This window comes from Salmo trutta, chromosome 3 (genome assembly GCF_901001165.1).
Source record: "Salmo trutta chromosome 3, fSalTru1.1, whole genome shotgun sequence".
NCBI lineage: Eukaryota > Metazoa > Chordata > Actinopteri > Salmoniformes > Salmonidae > Salmo > Salmo trutta.
In genome coordinates, this window is record NC_042959.1 from 17,905,468 (window position 1) to 17,930,294 (window position 24,827).

At 43.5% G+C, this 24,827-nt stretch overlaps 1 protein-coding gene across 2 annotated transcripts in view; it reads left to right on the forward strand.

The window, feature by feature from the left end:
* gfra4b (GDNF family receptor alpha 4b) overlaps positions 1-24,827 on the forward strand; it is an 86,245-nt gene that overhangs the window by 47,410 nt on the left and 14,008 nt on the right. For both annotated transcript variants that reach the window (XM_029725614.1, XM_029725606.1), the window contains exons 2-3: positions 20,930-21,205; positions 22,337-22,417. In XM_029725614.1, the coding sequence (XP_029581474.1) occupies positions 20,930-21,205; positions 22,337-22,417 (357 nt within the window). The remainder of the gene's footprint in view (positions 1-20,929; positions 21,206-22,336; positions 22,418-24,827) is intronic.

Below are 24,827 nucleotides of genomic sequence, written 5' to 3' on the forward strand. Positions count from 1 at the left end.
GTGGTTATACAGTAGACCAACAAAGAAAGGGTTCCGGTGGTTATACTGTAGCCCAACTGAGAAAGGGTTCCGGTGGTAACAGACCAAATGAGAAAGGGTTCCGGTGGTAATACAGTAAACCAATAGAGAAAGGGGGCTGGTGGTAATACGGTAGACCAACAGAGAAAGTTTTCCGATGGTAATACAGTAGACCAACAGAGAAAAAGGTCTGGTGGTAATACGGTAGAGCAAAAAGAGAACGGTTACTGGTGCTAATACAGTAGACCCACAGAGAAAGCGTTCCGGTGGTAATAGTCCAACAGAGAAAGGGTTCCAGTGGTAATTCAGTAGATCAGCAGAGAAAGGTTTCCGGTGGTAATAGACTAACTGAGAAAGGTTTCCAGTGTTATTAAAGTAGACCAACAGAGAAAGGGTTCTGATGGTAATAGACCAACAGAGAAAGGGTTCCAGTGGTAATACAGTAGACCATCAGGGAAAGGGGTCTGGTGGTAATACAGTAGACCAACAGAGAAAGGGTTCCGCTGGTAATACAGTAGACCAACAGGGAAAGGGTTCCGGTGGTATCACAGAAGGCCAACAGAGAAAGGTTTCTGTTGGTAATAGACCAACAGAGAAAGGTTTCCGGTGCTAATACAGTAGACCAACAGAGAAAGAGTTCCTTTAGTAATAGACCAACACAGAAAGGGTTCCGGTGGTAATACAGTTGACAAACAGAGTAATAGTGCTGGTGGTAATAGACCAACAGAATAAGGGTTCCGTTGTCAAAACCATAGACCAACAGAGACAGGGAGCTGGTGGTAATAGACCAACAGAGAAAGGGTTCCAGTGGTAATAGACCAACAGAGAGAAGGTTCCGGTGGTAATACAGTAGACCAACAGAGAAAGGGTTCAGGTGATAATACAGTAGACCAACAGAGAAATGGTTCCGGTGGTAATGCAGTAGAACAACAGAGAAAGGGTTCTGGTGGTAATAGACCAACAGAGAAAGTGTTCCGGTGTTAATACCCTAGACCAACAGAGACAGGGGTCTGGTGGTAATAAAGTAGACCAACAGAGAAAGAGTTCCGGTAGTAATAGATCAGCAGAGAAGGGGTTCCGGTGGTAATACAGTAGACCAACAGAGAAACAGTTCCGATAGTAATAGACCAACAGAGAAAGAGGTCTAGTTGTAATACGGTAGACCAACAGAGAAATGGTTCCGTTGGTAATACAGTTGAACAACAGAGAAAGGGTTCCGGTGGTAATATAGTAGACCAACTGAGAAATGGTTCCGGTGGTATCACAGTAGATCTACAGAGAATGGTTTCCGGTGGTAATTGACCAACAGAGAAAGGTTACCGGTGATAATACGGTAGACCAACAGAGAAATGGTTCCGGTGGTAATACAGTAGACCAACAGAGAAATGGTTCTGGTGGTAGTACTGTAGACAATCAGAGAATGGGTTCTGGTAGTAATAGAGTAGACCATCAGAGAAAGGGTTCTTCTTGTAATACGGTAGACCCACAGAGAAAGGGTTCCGGTGGTAATCGACCAACAGAGAAAGGATTCCGGTAGTATGACAGTAGACCAACAGAGAAAGGGTTCCGGTGGTTATACAGTAGACCAACAAAGAAAGGGTTCCGGTGGTTATACTGTAGCCCAACTGAGAAAGGGTTCCGGTGGTAACAGACCAAATGAGAAAGGGTTCCGGTGGTAATACAGTAAACCAATAGAGAAAGGGGGCTGGTGGTAATACGGTAGACCAACAGAGAAAGTTTTCCGATGGTAATACAGTAGACCAACAGAGAAAGGGGTCTGGTGGTAATACAGTGGGCCAACAGGGAAAGGATGCCGGTAGAAATACAGTAGACCAACAGAGAAAGAGTTCCGATAGTGATAAACCAACAGAGAAAGGGTTCCTGTGGTATTACAGTAGACCAAAAGAAAGGGTTCTGTTGGAAACAGACCAACAGAGAAAGGTTTCCGGTGGTAATACATTAGACCAACAGAGAAAGATTTATTTTAGTAATAGACCAACACAGAAATGGTTCAAGTGTTATTACAGTAGACCAACAGAGAAAGGGTTCTGGTGGTAATAGACCAACAGAGAAAGGGTTCTGGTGGTAATACAGTAGAGCAACAGGGAAAGGGGCTGGTGGTAATACAGTAGACCAACAGGGAAAGGGTTCTGGTAGAAATACAGTAGACCAACAGAGAAAGAGTTCCGATAGTAATAGACCAACAGAGAAAGGGTTCTAGTTGTAATAGACCAACAGAGAAAAGGTTCCAGTGGTAATACAGTAGACCAACAGAGAAAGGGTTTCTGTGGTAATACAGTAGAACAACAGAGAAAGGGTTCTGATGGTAATAGACCAACAGAGAAAGGGTTCCGGTGGTAATACAGTAGACCAACAGAGAAAGGGTTCCGCTAGTAATACAGTAGACCAACAGAGAAAAGTTTATTGTGGTAATATAGTAGACCAAAAATGAAAGGGGTCCGGTGGTAATAGTCCAACAGAGAAAGGGTTCCGGTGGTAATACAGTAGACCAGCAGAGAAAGGTTTCCGGTTGTAATACAGTAGACCAACTGAGAAACAGTTCCTTTAGTAATAGACCAACAGAGAAAGGGTTCTAGTGTTATTACAGTAGACCAACAGAGAAATGGTTCCGGTGGTTATAAAGTAGACCAACAGAGAAAGGTTTCCGGTGGTAATAGACCAACAGAGAAAGGTTTCCGGTGGTAATACAGTTGACCAACAGAGAAAGAGGTCTGTTGGTAATATGGTAGACCAAAAGAGAAAGGTTTCCGGTTGTAATACAGTAGACCAACTGAGAAACAGTTCCTTTAGTAATAGACCAACAGAGAAAGGGTTCTAGTGTTATTACAGTAGACCAACAGAGAAATGGTTCCGGTGGTTATAAAGTAGACCAACAGAGAAAGAATTCCGGTGGTAATAGACCAGCAGAGAAAGGTTTGAGGTGGTAATACAGTTGACCAACAGAGAAAGAGGTCTGATGGTAATACGGTAGACCAAAAGAGAAAGGTTTCCGGTTGTAATACAGTAGACCAACTGAGAAACAGTTCCTTTAGTAATAGACCAACAGAGAAAGGGTTCTAGTGTTATTACAGTAGACCAACAGAGAAATGGTTCCGGTGGTTATAAAGTAGACCAACAGTGAAAGGGTTCTGGTGGAAATAGACCAGCAGAGAAAGTATTCCGATGGTAATACAGTTGCCCAAAAGAGATAGGGGTCTGGTGGTATTACGGTAGACCAACAGAGAAAGGGTTCCGGTGGTAATACAGTAAACCAACAGAGATAGGATTCCGGTGGAAATATATTAGCCCAACAGAGAAATGGTTAGGGTTGTAATAGACCAACAGTTAAAGGTTTCCGGTGGTATTACAGTAGACCAACAGAGAAAGGTTTTCTGTAATAATCCAGTATACCAGCAGAGAAAGGATTCAGGTGGTAATACAGTTCTCCAACAGAGAAAGGGTTCCGGTGGTTATAGACCAACAGAGAAATTATTCAGGTTTTAATACAGTAGCCCAACAGAGAAAGGGGTCTGGTGGTAATACAGTAAACCAACAGAGAAAGGATTCCGGTGGAAATTCATTAGCCCAACAGAGAAATGGTTCCGGTGGTAATAGACCAACAGAGAAAGAGTTCCGGTGGTAATACAGTAGACCAACAGAGAAAGGTTTCCCTTGTTAAAACAGTAGACCAACAGAGAAAGGTTTCCGGTGGTAATAGACCAACAGTGAAAGGGTTCCGGTGGTAATACAGTGGACCAACAGAGAAAGGGTTCCGGTGGTAATAGACCAACAGAGAAAGCGTTCCGGTGGTAATACAGTGGACCAATAGAGAAAGGGTTCTAGTGGTAACAGACCAACAGAGAAATGGTTCCGGTGGTATTACAGTAGACCAACAGAGAAAGGGTTCTGGTTGTAAATGACCGAAAGAGAAAGGTTTTCCGGTGGTATTACAGTAGACCAACAGAGAAAGGTGTTCTGTGATAATCCAGTACACCAGCAGAGAAAGGATTCAGGTGGTAATACAGTAATCCAACAGAGAAAGGGTTCCGGTGGTTATAGACCAAAAGAGAAAGGTTTCCGGTGGTAATAGACCAACAGTGAAAGGGTTCCGGTGGTAATACAGTGGACCGACAGAGAAAGGGTTCCATTTACATTTAAATTTAAGTCATTTAGCAGACGCTCTTATCCAGAGCATCTTACAAATTATGATATCCAGTGTAACAACCACTTTGCAATAGTACATCTATATCTTTTAAGGGGGGGGGGCAGTTAGAAGGATTACTTTATCCTATCCCAGGTATTCCTTAAAGAGGTGGGGTTTCAGGTGTCTCCGGAAGGTGGTGATTGACTCCGCTGTCCTGGCGTTGTGAGGGAGCTTGTTCCACCATTGGGGTGCCAGAGCAGCGAACAGTTTTACTGGGCTGAGCGGGAACTGTGCTTCCTCAGAGGTAGGGAGGCGAGCAGGCCAGAGGTGGATGAACGCAGTGCCCTTGTTTGGGTGTAGGGCCTGATCAGAGCCTGAAGGTACGGAGGTGCCGTTCCCCTCACAGCTCCGTAGGCAAGCACCATGGTCTTGTAGCGGATGCTAGCTTCAACTGGAAGCCAGTGGAGAGAGCGGAGGAGCGGGGTGACGTGAGAGAACTTGGGAAGGTTGAACACCAGACGGGCTGCGGTGTTCTGGATGAGTTGTAGGGGTTTAATGGCACAGGCAGGGAGCCCAGCCAACAGCGAGTTGCAGTAATCCAGACGGGAGATGACAAGTGCCTGGATTAGGACCTGCACCGCTTCCTGTGTGAGGCAGGGTCGTACTCTGCGAATGTTGTAGAGCATGAACCTACAGGATCGGGTCACCGCCTTGATGTTAGTGGAGAACGACAGGGTGTTGTCCAGGGTCACGCCAAGGTTCTTAGCACTCTGGGAGGAGGACACAAGGGAGTTGTCAACCGTGATGGCGAGATCATGGAACGGGCAGTCCTTCCCCGGGAGGAAGAGCAGCTCCGTCTTGCCGAGGTTCAGCTTGAGGTGGTGATCCGTCATCCACACTGATATGTCTGCCAGACATGCAGAGATGCGATTCGCCACCTGGTTATCAGAAGGGGGAAAGGAGAAGATTAATTGTGTCGTCTGCATAGCAATGATAGGAGAGACCATGTGAGGATATGACAGAGCCAAGTGACTTGGTGTATAGTGAGAATAGGAGAGGGCCTAGAACAGAGCCCTGGGGGACACCAGTGGTGAGAGCACGTGGTGCGGAGACAGATTCTTGCCACGCCACCTGGTAGGAGCGACCTGTCAGGTAGGAGGCAATCCAAGCGTGGGCCGCGCCGGAGATGCCCAGCTCGGAGAGGGTGGAGAGGAGGATCTGATGGTTCACAGTATCAAAGGCAGCAGATAGGTCTAGAAGGATGAGAGCAGAGGAGAGAGAGTTAGCTTTAGCAGTGCGGAGAGCCTCCGTGACACAGAGAAGAGCAGTCTCAGTTGAATGCCCAGTCTTGAAACCTGACTGATTAGGATCAAGAAGGTCATTCTGAGAGAGATAGCAGGAGAGCTGGCCAAGGACGGCACGTTCAAGAGTTTTGGAGAGAAAAGAAAGAAGGGATACTGGTCTGTAGTTGTTGACATCGGAGGGATCGAGTGTAGGTTTTTTCAGAAGGGGTGCAACTCTCGCTCTCTTGAAGACGGAAGGGACGTAGCCAGCGGTCAAGGATGAGTTGATGAGCGAGGTGAGGTAGGGGAGAAGGTCTCCGGAAATGGTCTGGAGAAGAGAGGAGGGGATAGGGTCAAGTGGGCAGGTTGTTGGGCGGCCGGCCGTCACAAGACACGAGATTTCATCTGGAGAGAGAGGGGAGAAAGAGGTCAAAGCACAGGGTAGGGCAGTGTGAGCAGGACCAGCGGTGTCGTTTGACTTAGCAAACGAGGATCGGATGTCGTCAACCTTCTTTTCAAAATGGTTGACGAAGTCATCCGCAGAGAGGGAGGAGGGGGGGAGGGGGAGGAGGATTCAGGAGGGAGGAGAAGGTAGCAAAGAGCTTCCTAGGGTTAGAGGCAGATGCTTGGAATTTAGAGTGGTAGAAAGTGGCTTTAGCAGCAGAGACAGAAGAGGAAAATGTAGAGAGGAGGTAGTGAAAGGATGCCAGGTCCGCAGGGAGGCGAGTTTTCCTCCATTTCCGCTCGGCTGCCCGGAGCCCTGTTCTGTGAGCTCGCAGTGAGTCGTCGAGCCACGGAGCAGGAGGGAAGGACCGAGCCGGCCTGGAGGATAGGGGACAGAGAAAATCAAAGGATGTAGAAAGGGAGGAGAGGAGGGTTGAGGAGGCAGAATCAGGAGATAGGTTGGAGAAGGTATGAGCAGAGGGAAGAGATGATAGGATGGAAGAGGAGAGAGTAGCGGGAGAGAGAGAGCGAAGGATGGGACAGCGCAATACCATCCGAGTAGGGGCAGAGTGAGAAGTGTTGGATGAGAGCGAGAGGGAAAAGGATACAAGGTAGTGGTCGGAGACTTGGAGGGGAGTTGCAATGAGATTAATGGAAGAACAGCATCTAGTAAAGATGAGGTCAAGCGTATTGCCTGCCTTGTGAGTAGGGGGGGGAAGGTGAGAGGGGGAAGGTCAAAAGAGGAGAGGAGTGGAAAGAAGGAGGCAGAGAGGAATGAGTCAAAGGTAGACGTGGGGAGGTTAAAGTCACCCAGAACTGTGAGAGGTGGTAATAGACCAACAGAGAAAGGGTTCTGGTTGTAATTGGCCGACAGAGAAAGGTTTTCCGGTGGTAATACAGTAGACAAACAGAGAAAGGGTCCTGCTTGTAATACGGTAGAACAGCAGAGAAAGGGTTTTGGTGGTAATACAGTAGACCAACAGAAAAAGTGTTTAGGTGGTAATACAGTATCCCAACAGAGCATTGTTTCCAGTGGTAATAGACCAACAGAGAAATATTTGAGGTGGTAAAACAGATGACCAACAGTGAAAGGGTTCTGGTGGTAGTACACGAACCAGGAAAGTGTTCCATTGGTAATAAAGTAGACAATCAGAGAAAGGGTTCTGCTGGTTAGACAGTAGACGAACAGAGAAAGGGTTCTGGTGGTAATAGACCAACAGAGAATGGTTTTCCGGTGGTAATACTGTAGTTCAACATGGAAATGGTTCCTGTGGTAATACAGTAGTCCATCAGAGAAAGGGTTCCGCTGATTATACAGTAGACCAACAGAGAAAGGGTTCTGTTGGTTATCGACCAACATTGAAAGGATTCTGTTGGTAATAGACCAACAGAGAAAGGGTTCCTGTGGTAATACATTAGACCAACAGAGAAAGTGGTCTGGTGGTAATACAGGGTACACAGTGCGCAAAGCCGTTGCAGGATACCCTGGCCCGAAAAGGCGCACTGGAGACCAGACGCGCTGAGCTGGCACAACCCGTCCTGGCTCGATGCCTGTCCTCGCATGGCACTTGCGGGGGGCTGGTATGTAGCGCATCGGGCTTTGAACGCGTACTGGGGACACCGTGCGCTTTACCGCATAATATGGTGTCTGACCAGTACTACACTGCCTCCTGTAAGCACTGGGAGTTGGCCCAGAATTCCTTCCTGGTTCCGCCACACTCCCTGTGTGCCCCCCCCCCCAAAAAAATTGGGGGGCTGCCTCTCGTGCCTGTTGCGCTCCCTCTCCTCATACCAGCGCCTCTCAGCTCTCGCCGCCTCGATCTCCCACTGCGGGCGGCGATACTCCCCAGCTGGAGCCCATGGTCCCTTTCCGTCCATTAATTCCTTTCATCTCCAGGAATCCTGAACGTTCCTCTCCATCTTCTCCAAAGTCCACGAGTCCTTCTCCTGGTGCCTCTCCTTCCTCCGCTGCTTGGTCCGTTTTTGGTGGGTAATTCTGTAACGGCTGTCGGGAGAGAGAGTTGACCAAGGTGCAGCGGAGTTAGTGTTCATCTTGAATTTTAATTACAACGAAGAGAACACTACAAAAAATAACAAATACACGACAGCAGAACAGTCGTGTTGGAAATTACTCTAAACAGAAACAGAAACAATTACCCACAAAACCCCAACGGAAATACAGGCACTTGTGTGACTCCCAATCAGCAACAACTCTCTACAGCTGTGCCTGATTGGAAGGCACACGGCCAAAATCAACGAAACAAACCAACATAGAAAAATGCACATAGAACGCCCACCCAATGTAACACCCTGGCCTAACCAAAATAAAGACCAAAAACCCCTCTATGGCCAGGGCGTTACAAGTAGACCAACAGGGAATGGGTTCCAGTAGAAATACAGTAGACCAACAGAGAAAGAGTTCCGATAGTAATAGACTAACATAGAAAGGGTTCCGGTGGTAATAGATCAAGAGAGAAAGGGTTCCGGTGGTAATACAGTAAAACAACATAGAAATGGTTCCACTGGTAATACGGTAGACCAACAGAGATTGGGTTCCGGTGGTAATAGATCAACAGAGAAAGGCTTCCGGTGGTAATACAGTAGAAGAACAGAGAAAGGGTTCTGCTGGTAATACAATAAACGAACAATGAAAGGGTTCCGGTGGTAATTGAGCAACAGGGAAAGGGTTCCGGTGATAATACAGTAGACCAACAGAGAAAGGGTTCCTCTGGTAATACAGTAGACCAACAGAGAAATGGTTCCGGTGGTATCACAGAAGACCAAAAGAGAAAGGTTTCCGGTCGTAATAGACCAACATAGAAAGGTTTCCAGTGGTTATATAGTAGACCAGCAGAGAAATGGTTCCGGTGGTAATACAGTAGAACAACAGAGAAAGAGGTCTGGTTGTAATACGGTAGACCAGAAGAGAAAGGTTTCAGGTGATAATACAGTAGACCCACAGAGAAAGGGTTCCGGTGGTAATAGTTCAACAGAGAAAGGGTTCCGATGGTAATACAGTAGACCAACAGAGAAAGGGGTCTGGTGGTAATACAGTAGACCAACAGGGAAAGGGTTCCGGTAGAAATACAGTAGACCAACAGAGAAAGAGTTCCGATAGTAATAGACTAACAGAGAAAGGGTTCCGGTGGTAATAGATCAAGAGAGAAAGGGTTCGGTGAACGGCTGTGTGTGAGAGGCTCCTGCAACTATTTTGCGAAATAATCTAACTTAACCTACTTTATAGCACTTTTTACAACAAACGTTTCTTTCTAATACAATATTGTAACTTTCTATGTGAAAATGCCGAGTAATAAGCGACCAAAGGACAATAAATCCACTTCGGAGGCCTACTCCCCACCAAACAACGAGACAGACATGGCGGAAGGCGCAGGTAACAACGTGACACTTACAGAACTTACCCGGGCTTTGGGAGAACTACGTGTTGCTATAGCTGAGGATCTTAAGGCTACTATTGCTGAACTGGCCACTAAAATTGAGAGCACCATTCGAACGGTCGCCTCGCAGGGCCAGAGTATTGTGGACCTTGAGAAAGCCTCTGAATTCAACGCTGGTAGGATCGACGAGTTAGAGAAGCTATGCACGTCATTGCAGGATAGTTCTGTGAAAGTGGTCGACCTGGAGGGCCGATCCAGACGTCACAACCTTCGCGTTGTTGGGCTGGCAGAGGGGATAGAGGCTGGCTCTGGATAGCAAGTTCATGTTTTGTGCTGCTCTGCCTTTGTCATAGCCTGGCCCGCTCTCACGATTAGATTCCCACCAGCCCTCTGTGGTGCTTGTGTCTGTGTAGGTGTGCGTACATATAATTACTATGTGTACTTTATTATTATTTTCTCTTAGCATTTTATTATTAGGAATGTGTATATTTGAAATTAGTGTATATAACTATTCTGGGGTGTAGATGTGTGTGTGTGTGTATCTGTATATATATTTTTTTAAATATTTATTTCTATAAGTATATATTTTTGGATGTGTGTGTATGTGTACGTAGATGTGTATGTGCGTATGTGTGTGTGTATGTGTATGCACGTGTGTACGTATGTGGGTATGCGTGTATATACTTGCGCATGGGTGTGTGTAGGTAGGTATGCACGTGTGTGTGTGTATATATGTGCCTGTGTGTGTATGTATGTATGTATGTATATGTACATGTGTGTGTATGTGTATGGATGTATGTATGTATATGTACATGTGTGTGTATGTGTATGGATGTATGTGTGTGTATGCGTGTGTGTGTATGTATATGTGTGTATATGTGTGTGTATATGTGTGTGTGTGTGTATGTGTGTGTGTATATGTGTGTATATAGGTATGTATGTGTGTATGTATATATATATGTATGTGTATATATATATATCACTATTGTTTTTTTAGTTATTAAAAAGATAATTTAAAACATTTTATTTAGAAGGGGGAAAAAATGTATTTTTTAAAATTTGTATTATTATTAAAAAAAAAAAATTGATTGGGGGGTACGTTCAATTTATCGAAATCCTTGTTCCCATCTCCTAACCCACAATATGTAATTGTACTGCTGTCTATGTCGGTTGCTGATGGTTTATGTTTAGATCGGCATTGCTTAGCAATGTAATCTTGTGATGCTATATCTTGCTTATCTCAGGGATTGACCCAAGATGAAGCTTAAGTGCACAATATGTTTAAGTTGCAACTTATTCTGTTTAGGTTTAATAGATGCTAATTGAACACTTTAATCGCGGGAGCCTCCTCAGTTCAGATGTTAGTAGAAGTTCTAGGATAGTGAGAGGTGAACGTACAGTTGGGATTTTATTTTTGTTTTACCTCTTGTTCGAGGTCGCGCCGTGCTTTTTTGGCATCGGCCAGACAATGTGTTTATTATTTTTATTTTCATGTTTTTTTCTCTCCTTTTTGTGTATGCCTGTTAAATGTGGGTTGATGGGAGGGGTAAATGTTGGGGAAAGTAGGGGAATAGGGTGGAGAGTAAAGGTGCTTGCAGGGGGGGGGGTGGGTTGGATACTGCTCGGGTGTAGGTGCTACATATGCTGATCGTGATGGTTTGGTGCGCTTTCTTACCTTTTTAGTAACTTACATGCTATGCAGGCCACCATAGGAACTACAAATGAGAGGAGGGCGGGGCTTACATTCACTTCCTGGAATGTCAAGGGTTTAAATGAACCAATTAAGAGAAGCAAGGTCCTAGCCCACTTGAAAGCTCTCTCGTCTGATATTATATTTTTGCAAGAAACCCATCTGAAAAACAATTCTCATAACAGACTTAAATGTAAGTATCTGGTTTTAACTCTCTCAGCAGGTTTTGCTCAGTTAACTCTCACTACAGTTGCTTGATAGGAACTTTTTAATGGTTTCTTTTTAAACTATTATTTTTGTGTGTACATCTATTTAAGGAGCAATGATTTATTTGTCTGTGTATGCTATATGAATGTTCTAATTATCACTCTAACTTCTCTGCCAAAACGAGAGGCACAGCGATTCTGGTACGGAAAGGAATTCCCTTTCAACATAAAACCACTATTGTGGACAAAGAGGGTCGTTATGTGATCGTAATAGGAGAGATCCACTCTACTTCTGTAACTCTACTTAATATCTATAGGCCAAACATTGATAACCCCTCTTTTTTCAAAAGAGTCCTTGCCCTGATTCCAGATATCTCCCATACTAACCTGGTCATTGGAGGGGACCTCAACTGTGTGCTAGACCAATATTTGGATAGATCCTCTACCCGGCGAACCCCTACCTCCTATTCAAGAGAATTCTTGAATACCTACATAAAAAATTTGAACTTATTTGATATATGGAGGATCTCTAACCCTACGGGTAGGGAATACTCCTTTTACTCTCATGTTTACAATGTTTATACTCGAATTGACTACTTTTTGGTTGATGCTAAACTACTCCCCTATACCTGTAATGTGAGGTATCATGATATTATAATCTCTGACCACAGTCCACTAACCTTCTCCCTGAGATTGGGTGACATCGTACCAAACGAGAGGGTCTGGAGGTTGAATCCTCAGCTCCTCACAGAACCAACATTCTGTGAACATCTTAAAGATCAAATTACATTTTTCTTTGATACCAATGACAACACAGAGACTTCCCCAGCATTATTGTGGGAAACACTGAAGGCTTATTTGAGAGGCTGTATCATCTCCTTTCAGACTGCCAGGAGTAGGCAAAACAGAAGAGAATTGGTAGAACTGGAGGGACAAATTCACTTACTGGATAGGGAGAATGCTAGACACCCATCTAGGGAGAAACATAAACAAATTATGTCTTTAAAATGTAAATACAATCAGATCCTCTCTGCTAAAATTGCTAAATCTTTTCTCTATGCCAAGCAAAAATATTTTGAGTTTGGTGACAAACCACACAAACTACTCGCCAGACAACTTCGTAAGAATGTGAGTGACCGAATGATTCACAAAGTTAAATCTGCATCTGGGGAATTACTCTCTTCCCCCAAAGACATAAATGGCAGATTCCGTCAGTTTTATGAGACTTTATATACATCTAAAGCGGACCCTAACCCCTTAATTATGCAAAACTTTTTGGAGGACTGTAATCTTCCTGCCCTGAACCAGGAAGACACTAACTTCCTGAATAAGGAAATATCTCTTGAAGAAATTAGAGAAACAATAAAATCTCTAAAGAGTGGCAAGACCCCGGGCCCAGATGGATACCCGAGTGAATTCTACAAAACATTCAGCAACATGCTCTCTCCCTACCTACACAAAATGTTGGTTCAGGCCAACGAGGATGGAGCGCTCCCATCCACTTTGGATGAGGCGTTTATTACAGTTATACATAAGAAGGGTAAGGATCCGGAAGAGGTAGGGTCATACAGACCAATATCCCTCCTTAACCTCTCTAGTGTAGGTGGCACCAAATCGTCCCACCTACGTAACAGCCAGTGGAATCCTGTGGCGCGTTATTCAAATATCTTAGAAATGCTATTACTTCAATTTCTCAAACATATGACTATTTTACAGCATTTTAAAGACAAGACTCTCGTTAATCTAACCACACTGTCCGATTTCAAAAAGGCTTTACAACGAAAGCAAAACATTAGATTATGTCAGCAGAGTACCCAGCCAGAAATAATCAGACACCCATTTTTCAAGCTAGCACATAATGTCACATAAACCCAGAAGATAGCTAAATGCAGCACTAACCTTTGATGATCTTCATCAGATGACAACCCTAGGACATTATGTTATACAATACATGCATGTTTTGTTCAATCAAGTTCATATTTATATCAAAAACCAGCTTTTTACATTAGCATGTGACGTTCAGAACTAGCATACCCCCCGCAAACTTCCGGCGAATTTACTAACAATTTACTAAATTACTCACGATAAACGTTCACAAAAAGCATAACAATTATTTTAAGAATTATAGATACAGAACTCCTCTATGCACTCGATATGTCCGATTTTAAAATAGCTTTTCGGTGAAAGCACATTTTGCAATATTCTCAGTAGATGGCCCGGCATCACAGGGCTAGCTATTTAGACACCCAGCAAGTTTAGCCTTCACCAAACTCCGATTTACTATTAGAAAAGTTTGATTACCTTTGGTGTTCTTCGTCAGAATGCACTCCCAGGACTTCTACTTCAATAACAAATGTTGGTTTGGTCCCAAATAATCCATAGTTATGTTCCAACAGCGGCGTTTTGTTTGTGCGTTCAAGACACTATCCGAATGGTAAATAAGGGTTACGCGCACGGCGCATCTCGTGACAAAAGATTTCTAAATATTTCATTACCGTACTTCGAAGCATGTCAATCGCTGTTTAAAATCAATTTTTATGCCATTTTTCTCGTAAAAAAGCGATAATATTCCGACCGGGAATCTGCAATTAGGTAAACAGACGAAAGAAAATAAAGCATGGGGTCGACTCGGGCACACGCCTAAGCCCTTTGTCCTCTGATTGGCCACTTGTCAAAGGCGATAATGTGTTTCAGCCAGAGGCTGCCTCGATATCCTTCAGCTTTTTCCCGGGCTCTGAGAGCCTATGGGAGCCGTAGGAAGTGTCACGTTACAGCTAAGATCCTCAGTCTTCAATAAACAGAGGCAAGAACAACAACAACTTGTCAGACAGGCCACTTCCTGCATGAAATCTTCTCAGGTTTTTGCCTGCCATATGAGTTCTGTTATACTCACAGACACCATTCAAACAGTTTTAGAAACTTTAGGGTGTTTTCTATCCAAAGCCAATAATTATATGCATATTCTAGTTACTGGGCAGGAGTAGTAACCAGATTAAATCGGGTACGTTTTTTATCCTGCCGTGTAAATACTGCCCCCTAGCCCTAATAGGTTAATACAGACCAAAAGATTTTAGCAAAAACTTTGGCTAACAGGCTGAGCACTTTAATTGGCAAATTGGTCCATTCAGACCAGACCGGCTTTATCCCTAACAGAAACTCATTCTTCAATCTCAGGCGCCTATTCAACATTATGTATTCTCAGAGGTTACCTAACGTGGACCTAGCCGTTATATCTCTTGACGCTGAAAAGGCCTTTGACCAAGTTGAGTGGCCCTATCTATTCAAGGTCCTACAGAAATGTAATATTGGAGATGGGTTCATAAAGTGGATCCAGCTTTTAAATAGGAACCCCTGTGCGAGAATACTCACTAACCAATCATTGTCGCCCCGATTTAACCTTCACAGAGGGACAAGGCAGGGTTGTGCGCTGTCGCCTATGCTCTTCGCCATAATTATTGAACCTCTCGCTCAAGCGATCAGATCTCATGCAGCAATACACGGCTATAATACTAAACATACTCTAAATAAGATTTCCCTAAACGCAGATGACATTCTCCTCTATGTAACAGAACCCCAAGATAGTATTCCAGCTATTCTGGAGGTGATTAATTTGTTTGGTACCTTCTCGGGATACAGAATAAATTGGAACAAGAGTGAATTAATGCCCATTCGGTTGCAAAACACCTCCTGGCTAGAACATCTTCCAGTTAAGCTATCTTCAGATAAATTTACCTACCTTGGAATTGTAGTTACCAAACAATACTCCTTACTATTTAAAGAGAATTTCCCCTCTCTGATGCAAAAACTTAAGGCAAACATACAATTTTGGAGAACTCTCCCAATTTCTCTGCTCGGAAGAATTAATGCCATTAAAATGGTCTTCCTCCCACAACTGCTCTACCTATACCAGAACATCCCAATATTCATACCTAAATCCTTTCATAAACAACTGGACTCTATTATCAATCCTTTCATCTGGGATTATAAAACACACAGGATAGGTAAAAAACACCTCTGTAAATCCAAGATGGAAGGAGGATTGTCTCTCCCAAACTTTATATTTTACTACTGGGCCGCCAACCTCCGCGCTGTTACGTTTCTGCTGGATGACGCACACCCGCCATCCAGCTGGCTTAGTATGGAGCAAGAGGAGTGCCACCCCTTCTCTATTGGTGCTGTGATTTTGTCACCTGTCAATCTGGAGATGTCACTTTACCGTAACAATCCTATTATACATAGCACAGTCCGAATCTGGAAGCAAATTAAAGTCCACTTTGATCTTAGACCAATATCATTCATGCTTCCTGTTGCCAGGAATCCCTCCTTTGCCCCCTCTAACCTTGATAACACCTTTGAGCGGTGGGGAGAGTTGGGGATAAGTACCATAGGGGATTTATATATAGGGGGAACCTTTGCTTCCTTTGAATCGCTGAGGGAAATTTATAATCTTCCCAGTAGTAACTTTTTCAGATACCTACAGATTAGAGACTATGTTAGAAAATACCTCCTAACATTTGGGAATGCTAAACCTTCCACGTTTGACGGATGCATAAAAATATGCCCCACCTCAGACAAACTGATATCTTGTATATAGGATGCTTTTCAATCTGTTAGCGCACCCTCTACTGATGCCATTAAGGCAAAATGGGAGGAAGAACTAGGGACTGACATTTCGGTGGCAGACTGGGAAGATAGCTTGGTGTCTATCCACACCTGCTCCATTAACTCCAGACATCGTCTCATACAATTCAAGGTATTACACAGATTACACTATTCCAAAACCAAACTGCATAGGATATTTCCTGGTACATCCCCTATGTGTGATAAATGTCAGGCTGAGCAGGGTACACTACTCCACTGCTTTGCCCTATGCTCTAACTTGTATGGGTATTGGTGTGGAATTTTTGGGGTCCTCTCTGAAGTTCTGGAGACTTCAATAGACCCAGACCCGCTTCTGATAATCCTGGGAGTGTCCGATTCCCTAAACGGATTAACCAACTCCCCCAAAAAACTCATCTCTTACAGTCTCATTTCGGCAAAAAAATTAATCTTGTTGTTTTGGAAAAAGAGGGAAGCGCCCTCTACCAAATTATGGCTCAGCGAATTGGCAAACACTGTACACTTAGAAAGAATTAGATATATTTTGAACAATAAATTATCAACATTTGATCAAATCTGGCAGCCTTTCCTCTCTTACTTGGACCAGGCGGCGCTGTGAATTTGCTCTTAACGCACTCTCAGTTGTCATACGGTAATCTACCTTTGGGCAGCGTGTGCTGGCCCCGCCACCCGAGCAGTTGGGAGGGGAATAGGGTGGAATAAGGGGGGATAAAGTGGGGTATAATTGGGGGGGCTACATCGACCCTTTTTTTTTCTACCTGTCCTTGTTTGGTATGTCTTGTTTTGTAATATTTGTTTTGTGCCCAGAACTCTGGGTCTTTTGGTTAATGTCTGTTCTCTTATGTTTAGATAAGAACTGTAAACTTGTATTTTATACCTATACACCATTCTTGTGTATGTGTTCAATAAAAAATATTTGAATGAAGAGAGAAAGGGTTCCGGTGGTAATACAGTAAAACAACATAGAAAGGGTTCCGCCGGTAATATGGTAGACCAACAGAGATTGGGTTCCGGTGGTAATAGATCAACAGAGAATGGCTTCCGGTGGTAATACAGTAGACCAACAGAGAAAGGGGTCTGGTGGTAATACTGTAGACCAACAGGGAAAGGGTACCCGTAGAAATACAGTAGACCAGCAGAGAAAGAGTTCCGATCTTAATAGACCAACAGAGAAAGGGTTCCAGTGGTATTACAGTAGACAAACAGAGAAAGGGTTCCGGTGGTAATAGAACAACAGAGAAATGGTTCCAGTGGTATTACAGTAGACCCACAGAGAAAGGGCTCTGGTGGTAATAGACCAACAGAGAATGGTTTTCCGGTGGTAATACTGTAGATCAACAGGGAAATGGTTCCGGTGGTAATACAGTAGACCATCAGAGAAAGGGTTTCGCTGATTATAGAGTACACCAACAGAGAAAGGGTTCTGTTGGTTATAGACCAACAGAGAAAGGATTCCGGTGGTAATAGACCAACAGAGAAAGGGTTCCTGTGGTAATACATTAGACCAACAGAGAAAGTGGTCTGGTGGTAATACAGTGGACCAACAGGGAAAGGGTTCCGGTGGTAATACAGTACACCAACAGAGAAAGAGTTCCGGTGGTAATAGACCAACAGAGAAAGGGTTCTGGTGGTAATAGACCAACAGAGAAAGGGTTCCGGCGGTATTAGTCCAACAGAGAAATTGTTCCGGTGGTAATACAGTAGACCAGCAGAGAAAGAGTGCTGGGGCTAATAGACCAACAGAGAAAGAGTTCCGGTGGTAATACATTAGACCAACAGAGAAAGGGTTACCCTGGTAAAACAGTAGACCAACAGAGAAAGTTTTACGGTGGTAATACATTAGACCAGCAGAGAAAGAATGCTGGGGCTAATAGACAAACAGAGAAAGGGTTCCAGCGGTAGTACAGTAGTCCAACAGAGAAAGGGTTCTGGTGGTAATAAACCAAAAGACAAAGGGTTCTGGTGGTAATACAGTAGACCAACAGAGAAATGGTTCCTATAGTAGCCCAACAGAGAAAGGGTTCTGTTGGAAATAGACCAACAGATAAAGGGTTACGGTGGTAATACAGTAGACCAACAGAGAAAGGGATCTGGTTGTAATAGACCAACAGTGAAAGGGTTCCGGTTGTATTAAAGTAGACCAACGGAGAAAGCTTTTCTATGATAATACGGTACACCAGCAGAGAAAGGGTTCAGGTGGTAATACAGTAAACCAACAGAGAAAGGGTTCCGGTGGTAATCGACCAACAGAGAAAGGGTTCCAGTGGTAATACCGTAGACCAACAGAGAAAGGGTGCTGGTGGTAGTACAGTAGACCAACAGTGAAAGGGTTCCGGTGGTAATGTAGTAGCCCAACAGAGAAAGGGTTGTGGTGGTAATAGACCAACAGGGAAAGGGTTCCGGAGGTAATATAGTAGACCAACAGAGAAAGGGGTCTGGTGGTAATACAGTACACCAACAGAGAAAAATTTCCGGTGGTAATAGACCAACAGAGAACGGGTTCCAGTGGTTTTACAGTAGACCAACAGAGAAAGAGTTCTGGTGGTAATAGACCAACAGAGAAAGGTTTTCCGGTGTTAATACAGTAGACCAACAGAGAAAGGGTTCTGCATGTAATACAGTAGACTGCAGAGAAAGGGTTCCTTTGGTAAAAAACAACAGAGAAAGGATACAGGTGGTTATACATTAGCACAACAGAGAAAGGGGTCTGGTGGTAATATGGTAGACCAACAGAGAAATGATTCCGCTGGTAATACAGTAGACCCAACAGAGAAATGGTTCCGGTGGTAATAGACCAACAGAGAAAGGTTTTCCGGTGTTAATACAGTAGACCAACAGAGAAAGGGTTCTGCATGTAATACAGTAGACTGACAGAGAAATGGTTCCAGTGGTAATACAGTAGACCAACAGAGAAAGGGTTCTGGGGGTAATACAGTAGCCCAACAGAGAAAGGGTTAAGCTGGTGTTACAGTAGCCAAACAGAGAAAGGTTTATGGTGGTAAAAGACCAACAGAGAAAGATTTCCTGTGGTAATGCAGATCACCAACAGTGAAAGGGTTCTGCTGGTGATAGACCAAAAGGGAAAGGGTTCCGGTGGTAATACAGTAGACCATCAGAGAAAGGTTTCCGCTGGTTCTACAGTAGACCATCAGAGAAAGGGTTCCTTTGGTAAAAAACCAACAGAGATAGGGTACAGGTGGTTATACATTAGCATAACAGAGAAAGGGGTCTGGTGCTAATACGGTAGACCAACAGAGAAATGATTACGCTGGTAATACAGTAGACCCAACAGAGAAATGGTTCCGGTGGTAATAGTCCAACAGAGAAAGGGGTCCGGTGGTAATACAGCAGACCAAATGAGTAAGGGTTCTGGTGGTAACAGACCAACAGAGAAAGGGTTCCAGTGGTATTACAGTAGACCAACAGAGAAATGGGTCTTGTGGTAGTACAGTAGACTAACAGAGAAAGGGTTCCGCTAGTAATACGGTAGACCAACAGAGAAAGGTTTCCATTGGTAATGTCATAGCCCAACAGAGAAAGGGTTCCGGTGATAATAGACCAACAGACAAAGGGGTCCAGTGGTATTACAGTAGACCCACAGAGAAAGGGTTCCGGTGGTAATAGACCAACAGAGAAAGGGTTCCGGTGGTAATTCATTAGACCAACAGAGATAGGGTTCCGGTGGTAATAGACCAACAGAGAAAGTGTTCCGCTGGTAATACAGTAGACCAAACGAGAAAGGGTTCTGGTGGTAACAGACCAACATAGAAAGGGTTCCGGTGGTATTACAGTAGGCCAACAGAGAAAGGGATTTGGTGGTAATACAGTAGACTAACAGAGAAAGGGTTCTGCTAGTAGTACAGTAGACCAACAGAGAAAGGGTTCTGGTGGTATTACAGTAGCCCAAAAGAGAAAGGTTTCCGGTGGTAATAGACCAACAGAGGAAGATTTCCGGTGGTAATACAGATTATCAACAGTGAATGGGTTCTGGTGGTAATACAGTCGACCATCAGAGAAAGGTTTTCGCTGGTTATAGAGTAGACCAACAGAGAAAGGGTTCCTTTGATAATAGATCCAGAGAAAGGATTCTGGTGGTTATACAGTAGCCCAACAGAGAAAGGGGTCTGGTGGTAATACGGTAGAACAACAGAGAAATTGTTCTGCTGGTAATACAGTAGACCCAACAGAGAAAGGGTTCCAGTGGTAATAGACCAACAGAGGAAGGGTTCCGGTGGTTATACAGTAGACCCACAGAGAAAGGGTTCTGGTGGTAATAGACCAACAGAGAAAGGTTTTCTGGTAGTAATACTGTAGACCAACAGAGAGATGGGTTCTGCTGGTAATACAGTAGACCGTCAGAAAAAGGGTTCCGGTGAAAATTCAGTAAATCAACAGAGAAAGGGTTCTGGTGGTAATATAGTAGCCCAACAGAGAAAGGTTTCCGGTGGTAATAGACCAACAGAGAAAGGATTCCGGGTTAATACAGTAGCCCAACAGAGAAAGGGGTCTGGTGGTAATACAGATGACCAACAGTGAAAAGGTTCTGGTGGTAATAGACCAACAGGGAAAGGGTTCTGGTGGTTATACAGTAGACCATCAGAGAAAGGGTTCTGCTGGTTATACAGTAGACCAAAAGAGAAAGGGTTCCTGTGATGTTACAACAGACCCACCGAGAAAGGGTTGTGGTGGTATTACAGTAGACCAACAGAGAAAGGGGTCTTTTGGTAATACAGTAGACCAACAGAGAAAGGGTTTTGGTTGCAATAGACCAACAAACACCAACATATACTGCAGCCTTTAGTTGTAGCCACATATTTTCTACAAGACGTTTTCACGAGCGTCAGACTTTTCATTTAATTGGATTATACAAGGTAATCACCGATGATTTTGTTGATGGATTGGGTGATCTGCATAATGATAAATGAGGTTTCCCAAATTAACAGCGACCTGAAATAATCTGTTACGATAAGTGTATCATTATGAACTGGCACTGAACGTTCGATTAGTCTTTTTATTCCTCTACAGCAGTTTCAGATCAAGACTTATTCTTACCATATCTATAAAGTACATCTTAATTGTCCCCGACTTTCTTCCCCTCCACCCTCCCTCTCCCTTCCTCTGACCTGTAGCCCTGCAGGTAGTTCTGTCAGCAGGCAGAGACTGTCTGGTGGCTGGGGACTCGTGCTCCAGCGATGAGACCTGCAGCCCACGTCTGCGGACCCTGCGTCAGTGTGTAGCGGGCAATGGTAGCATGAAGCTGGGCCCCGGGGCCCGGAGCCAGTGCGCCAACGCCGTGTCGGCCCTGCTCTCCAGCCCCCTGCACGGTTGCCAGTGCAAGCGAGGCATGAAGAAGGAGAAGAACTGCCTCAGCATCTACTGGAGTCTCCATCAGTCTGTCATACACGGTGAGCAATTTAGCCAGGTGCTCAGTCATTTGTATTGGATGGGACAGCGGCCAAGTCCATTTATGTAACACAGGTTACAGATTTAACTCTCTACCCAGAACATAATGTGGCTGATGCAGCTGAGTCATGATGCCTGGCAAACAGTCAGCTATCAGTCACTACACCTGGTGTCACTGTGGAATAATTGACTGAAGGTCCTTGGAGAGGGGTATTTTTTTCTGTATTAACCTGCACGAGAGCTAGTAAACGTCTACAGGAAATTAATAATGTGTGAATTAGGCTTGGCCATTATCCAGAGTGTCATGCCTTCATACTGACCTTGCGCAATACCGGGATATTCAGTAATACCAGCCCTATTTTCAAACCCCATTGATACTCTGTAATCCGAAGGTTAGCAATGCCAACAACTACATGTAAAATCCCATAGAGAATGCTAACTAAATGTTAATGAGCGCATTGCGAATATTTTGTACAGTTTCTGACCTAAACTATACAAGTAACTCAAAAATGCTACTCACAGTTTGCTGCACGCACCAAATAAATATTAGCCAGCTAGGCTCTTGATCCAGGAGGGGATTCTCTGCTGTTGGAAGAAGCTAACCACTTAGCTAGATAGCTAACTAGCTACTAAATTAGCAAGTCAAATGCACAACTGCAGAGATTAAGCACATTTTAGACAGTTAACTTAATAGTTCTACGATATCCAGCTGGCAAACATTTAGTAGGGAATTCCATACTTTAATTATATCACCTGGTGCTGCACAACGGTGAGTGACTCACAAGGTTCCGGTCTCTAGTCTCAACCCTACGTGACTGGGGACTACCGTAAGCTTCATAATAATGACTGGTGAAATTAAGAACACAATGTTCTTTCGCTCCTATTGCACAAGTTGACTGCAGGTATTTATTTAAAAAGTAGCTACAAATATTCAAATGTCAAAAACAAAATTCAAAGAAATAGTTTCAATGGTATTGACGGTATTGAAAAACCATACCATGGCTTATTCCAAATACCCGGTATACGGTATATACCGTATACCATCCAATCCTAGTGTGAATCCTGTTCATTAGCTCCAAAGGGATAATGTGTCATTACCGTGTCATGCAATGTGTCATTCCATATTCTCTCAGGACTCAACCTGGTAGAGAGTTACCCTTATGAAGCCATGGAGAGAGACTACGACTACGTTCGTCTGGCCTCCATCACGGCTGGTAAGTACAGTGACCTCGGTTCATTTTGATCTCAACCTTTTCACCATGAACCAAAGGAAAGAAAAGAAAGAAAGAACCCGTCTTGTATCGTTTAGGTCCCCTGGAAGGCAGCCTTAGGCATAGAATAGTCCACATTGTGTCCTGGAGGCATGCTTAAAAATGAAAACATTTTCCAAGAGTCTGAACACAATTAGCAATATTACAAATTATATGTTCATTTCAAAGACCCTCATTTACATCTGATTTATCATTTCATTTTGAGGAAGACAAGTACAGAAGAAAAATGAACCAGACCAATAGAGGAACTAGATTAGAAATTATTCATACCGCTTCACTTTTCCACGTTTTGTTGTGTTACAGCCTGAATTCAAATTAGATTACATAATGACAAAGTGAAAACATGTTTTTAGAAATTATTACAAATTTATTGAGAATGAAATACTGAAATATTACATTTACATACGGTACCAGTCAAAAGTTTGGACACACCTATTCATTCCAGGGTTTTTCTTTATTTTTTTACTATTTTCTACATTTCAGAATAATAGTGAAGACATCAAAACTATGAAACAACACATGGAATAATGTAGTAACCAAAAAAGTGTTAAACAAATCAAAATCTATTTTATATCCACCTTTGCCTTGATGACAGCTTTGCACACTCTTGGCATTCTCTCGACCAGCTTCATGAGGTAGTCACCTGGAATGTATTTAAATTAAACGGGTGTGCCTTGTTAAAAGTTAATTTGTGGAATTTATTTCCTTCTTAATGTGTTTGAGCCAATCAGTTGTGTACAAAGTACTGGTGGTATACAGAAGATAGCCCTATTTGGTAAAAGACCAAGTCCATATTATCTTTTGCTCGCCTGAGGTAGAGTACCTAATGATAAGCTTTAGACCTCACTATCTATCTAGAGAGTTTTCATCTGTATTTTTTGTAGCTGTCTACATATCACCACAAACATCGGTCTCTGGCTGGAACTAAAAACGCGCTCAATGAGCTGTATAAGGCCATAAGCAAACAGGAAAACGCTTATTCAGAGGGGGAGATCCTAGTGGCCGGGGTCTTTAAAACCTCTTACATCTAGACGTTCCGCTAGCGGAACACCTGCTCCAATAGCCAATGATGGGCATGGCGCGAATTACAAATTCCTCAAAAATACAAAAACTTCAATTTTTCAAACATATGACTATTTTACACCATTTTAATGACAAGACTCTTCTTTATCTAACCACACTGTCCGATTTCAAAAAGGCTTTACAACGAAAGCAAAACATTAGATTATGTCAGCAGAGTACCCAGCCAGAAATAATCAGACACCCATTTTTCAAGCTAGCATATAATGTCACATAAATCCAAACCACAGCTAAATGCAGCACTAACCTTTGATGATCTTCATCAGATGACACCCCTAGGACATTATGTTATACAATACATGCATGTTTTATTCAATAAAGTTCATATTTATATCAAAAAACAGCTTTTTACATTAGCATGTGACGTTCAGAACTAGCATACCCCCCGCAAACTTCCGGTGAATTTACTAAATTACTCACGATAAACGTTCACAAAAAGCATAACAATAATTTTAAGAATTATAGATACAGAACTCCTCTATGCACTCGCTATGTCCGATTTTAAAATAGCTTTTCGGTGAAAGCACATTTTGCAATATTCTCAGTAGATAGCCCAGCCATCATGGCTAGCTATTTAGACACCCAGCAAGTTTAGCACTCACCAAAGTCAGATTTACTATAAGAAAAATGTTATTATCTTTGCTGTTCTTCGTCAGAATGCACTCCCAGGACTTCTACTTCAATAACAAATGTTGGTTTGGTCCCAAATAATCCATAGCTATATCCAAACAGCGGCGTTTTGTTCGTGCGTTCAAGACACTATCCGAATGGTAAAGAAGGGTGACGAGCACGACGCATTTCGTGACAAAAAAATTCTAAATATTCCATTACCGTACTTCGAAGCATGTCAACCGCTGTTTAAAATCAATTTTTATGCCAATTTTCTCGTAAAAAAGCGATAATATTCCGACCGGGAGTGGTGGTTTTCGTTCAAAGAGAGAGAGAAAGTAAACATGGAGTCGACTCGTGCACGAGCCTTAGTCTCATAGTACTGTGACCGGCCACTATCCAAACGCGCTAATGTTTTTCAGCCAGAGCCTGCAAAGCCACGATTCAGCTTTTTGCCGCCTTCTGAGAGCCCATGGGAGCCGTAGGAAGTGTCACGTAACAGCAGAGATCCCCTGTATTGGATAGAGATAATCAAGAAGGCCAAGAAATGGGCAGACAGGGTACTTCCTGTTTGGAATCTTCTCAGGTTTTGGCCTGCCAAATTAGTTCTGTTATACTCACAGACACCATTCAAACAGTTTTAGAAACGTTGGAGTGTTTTCTA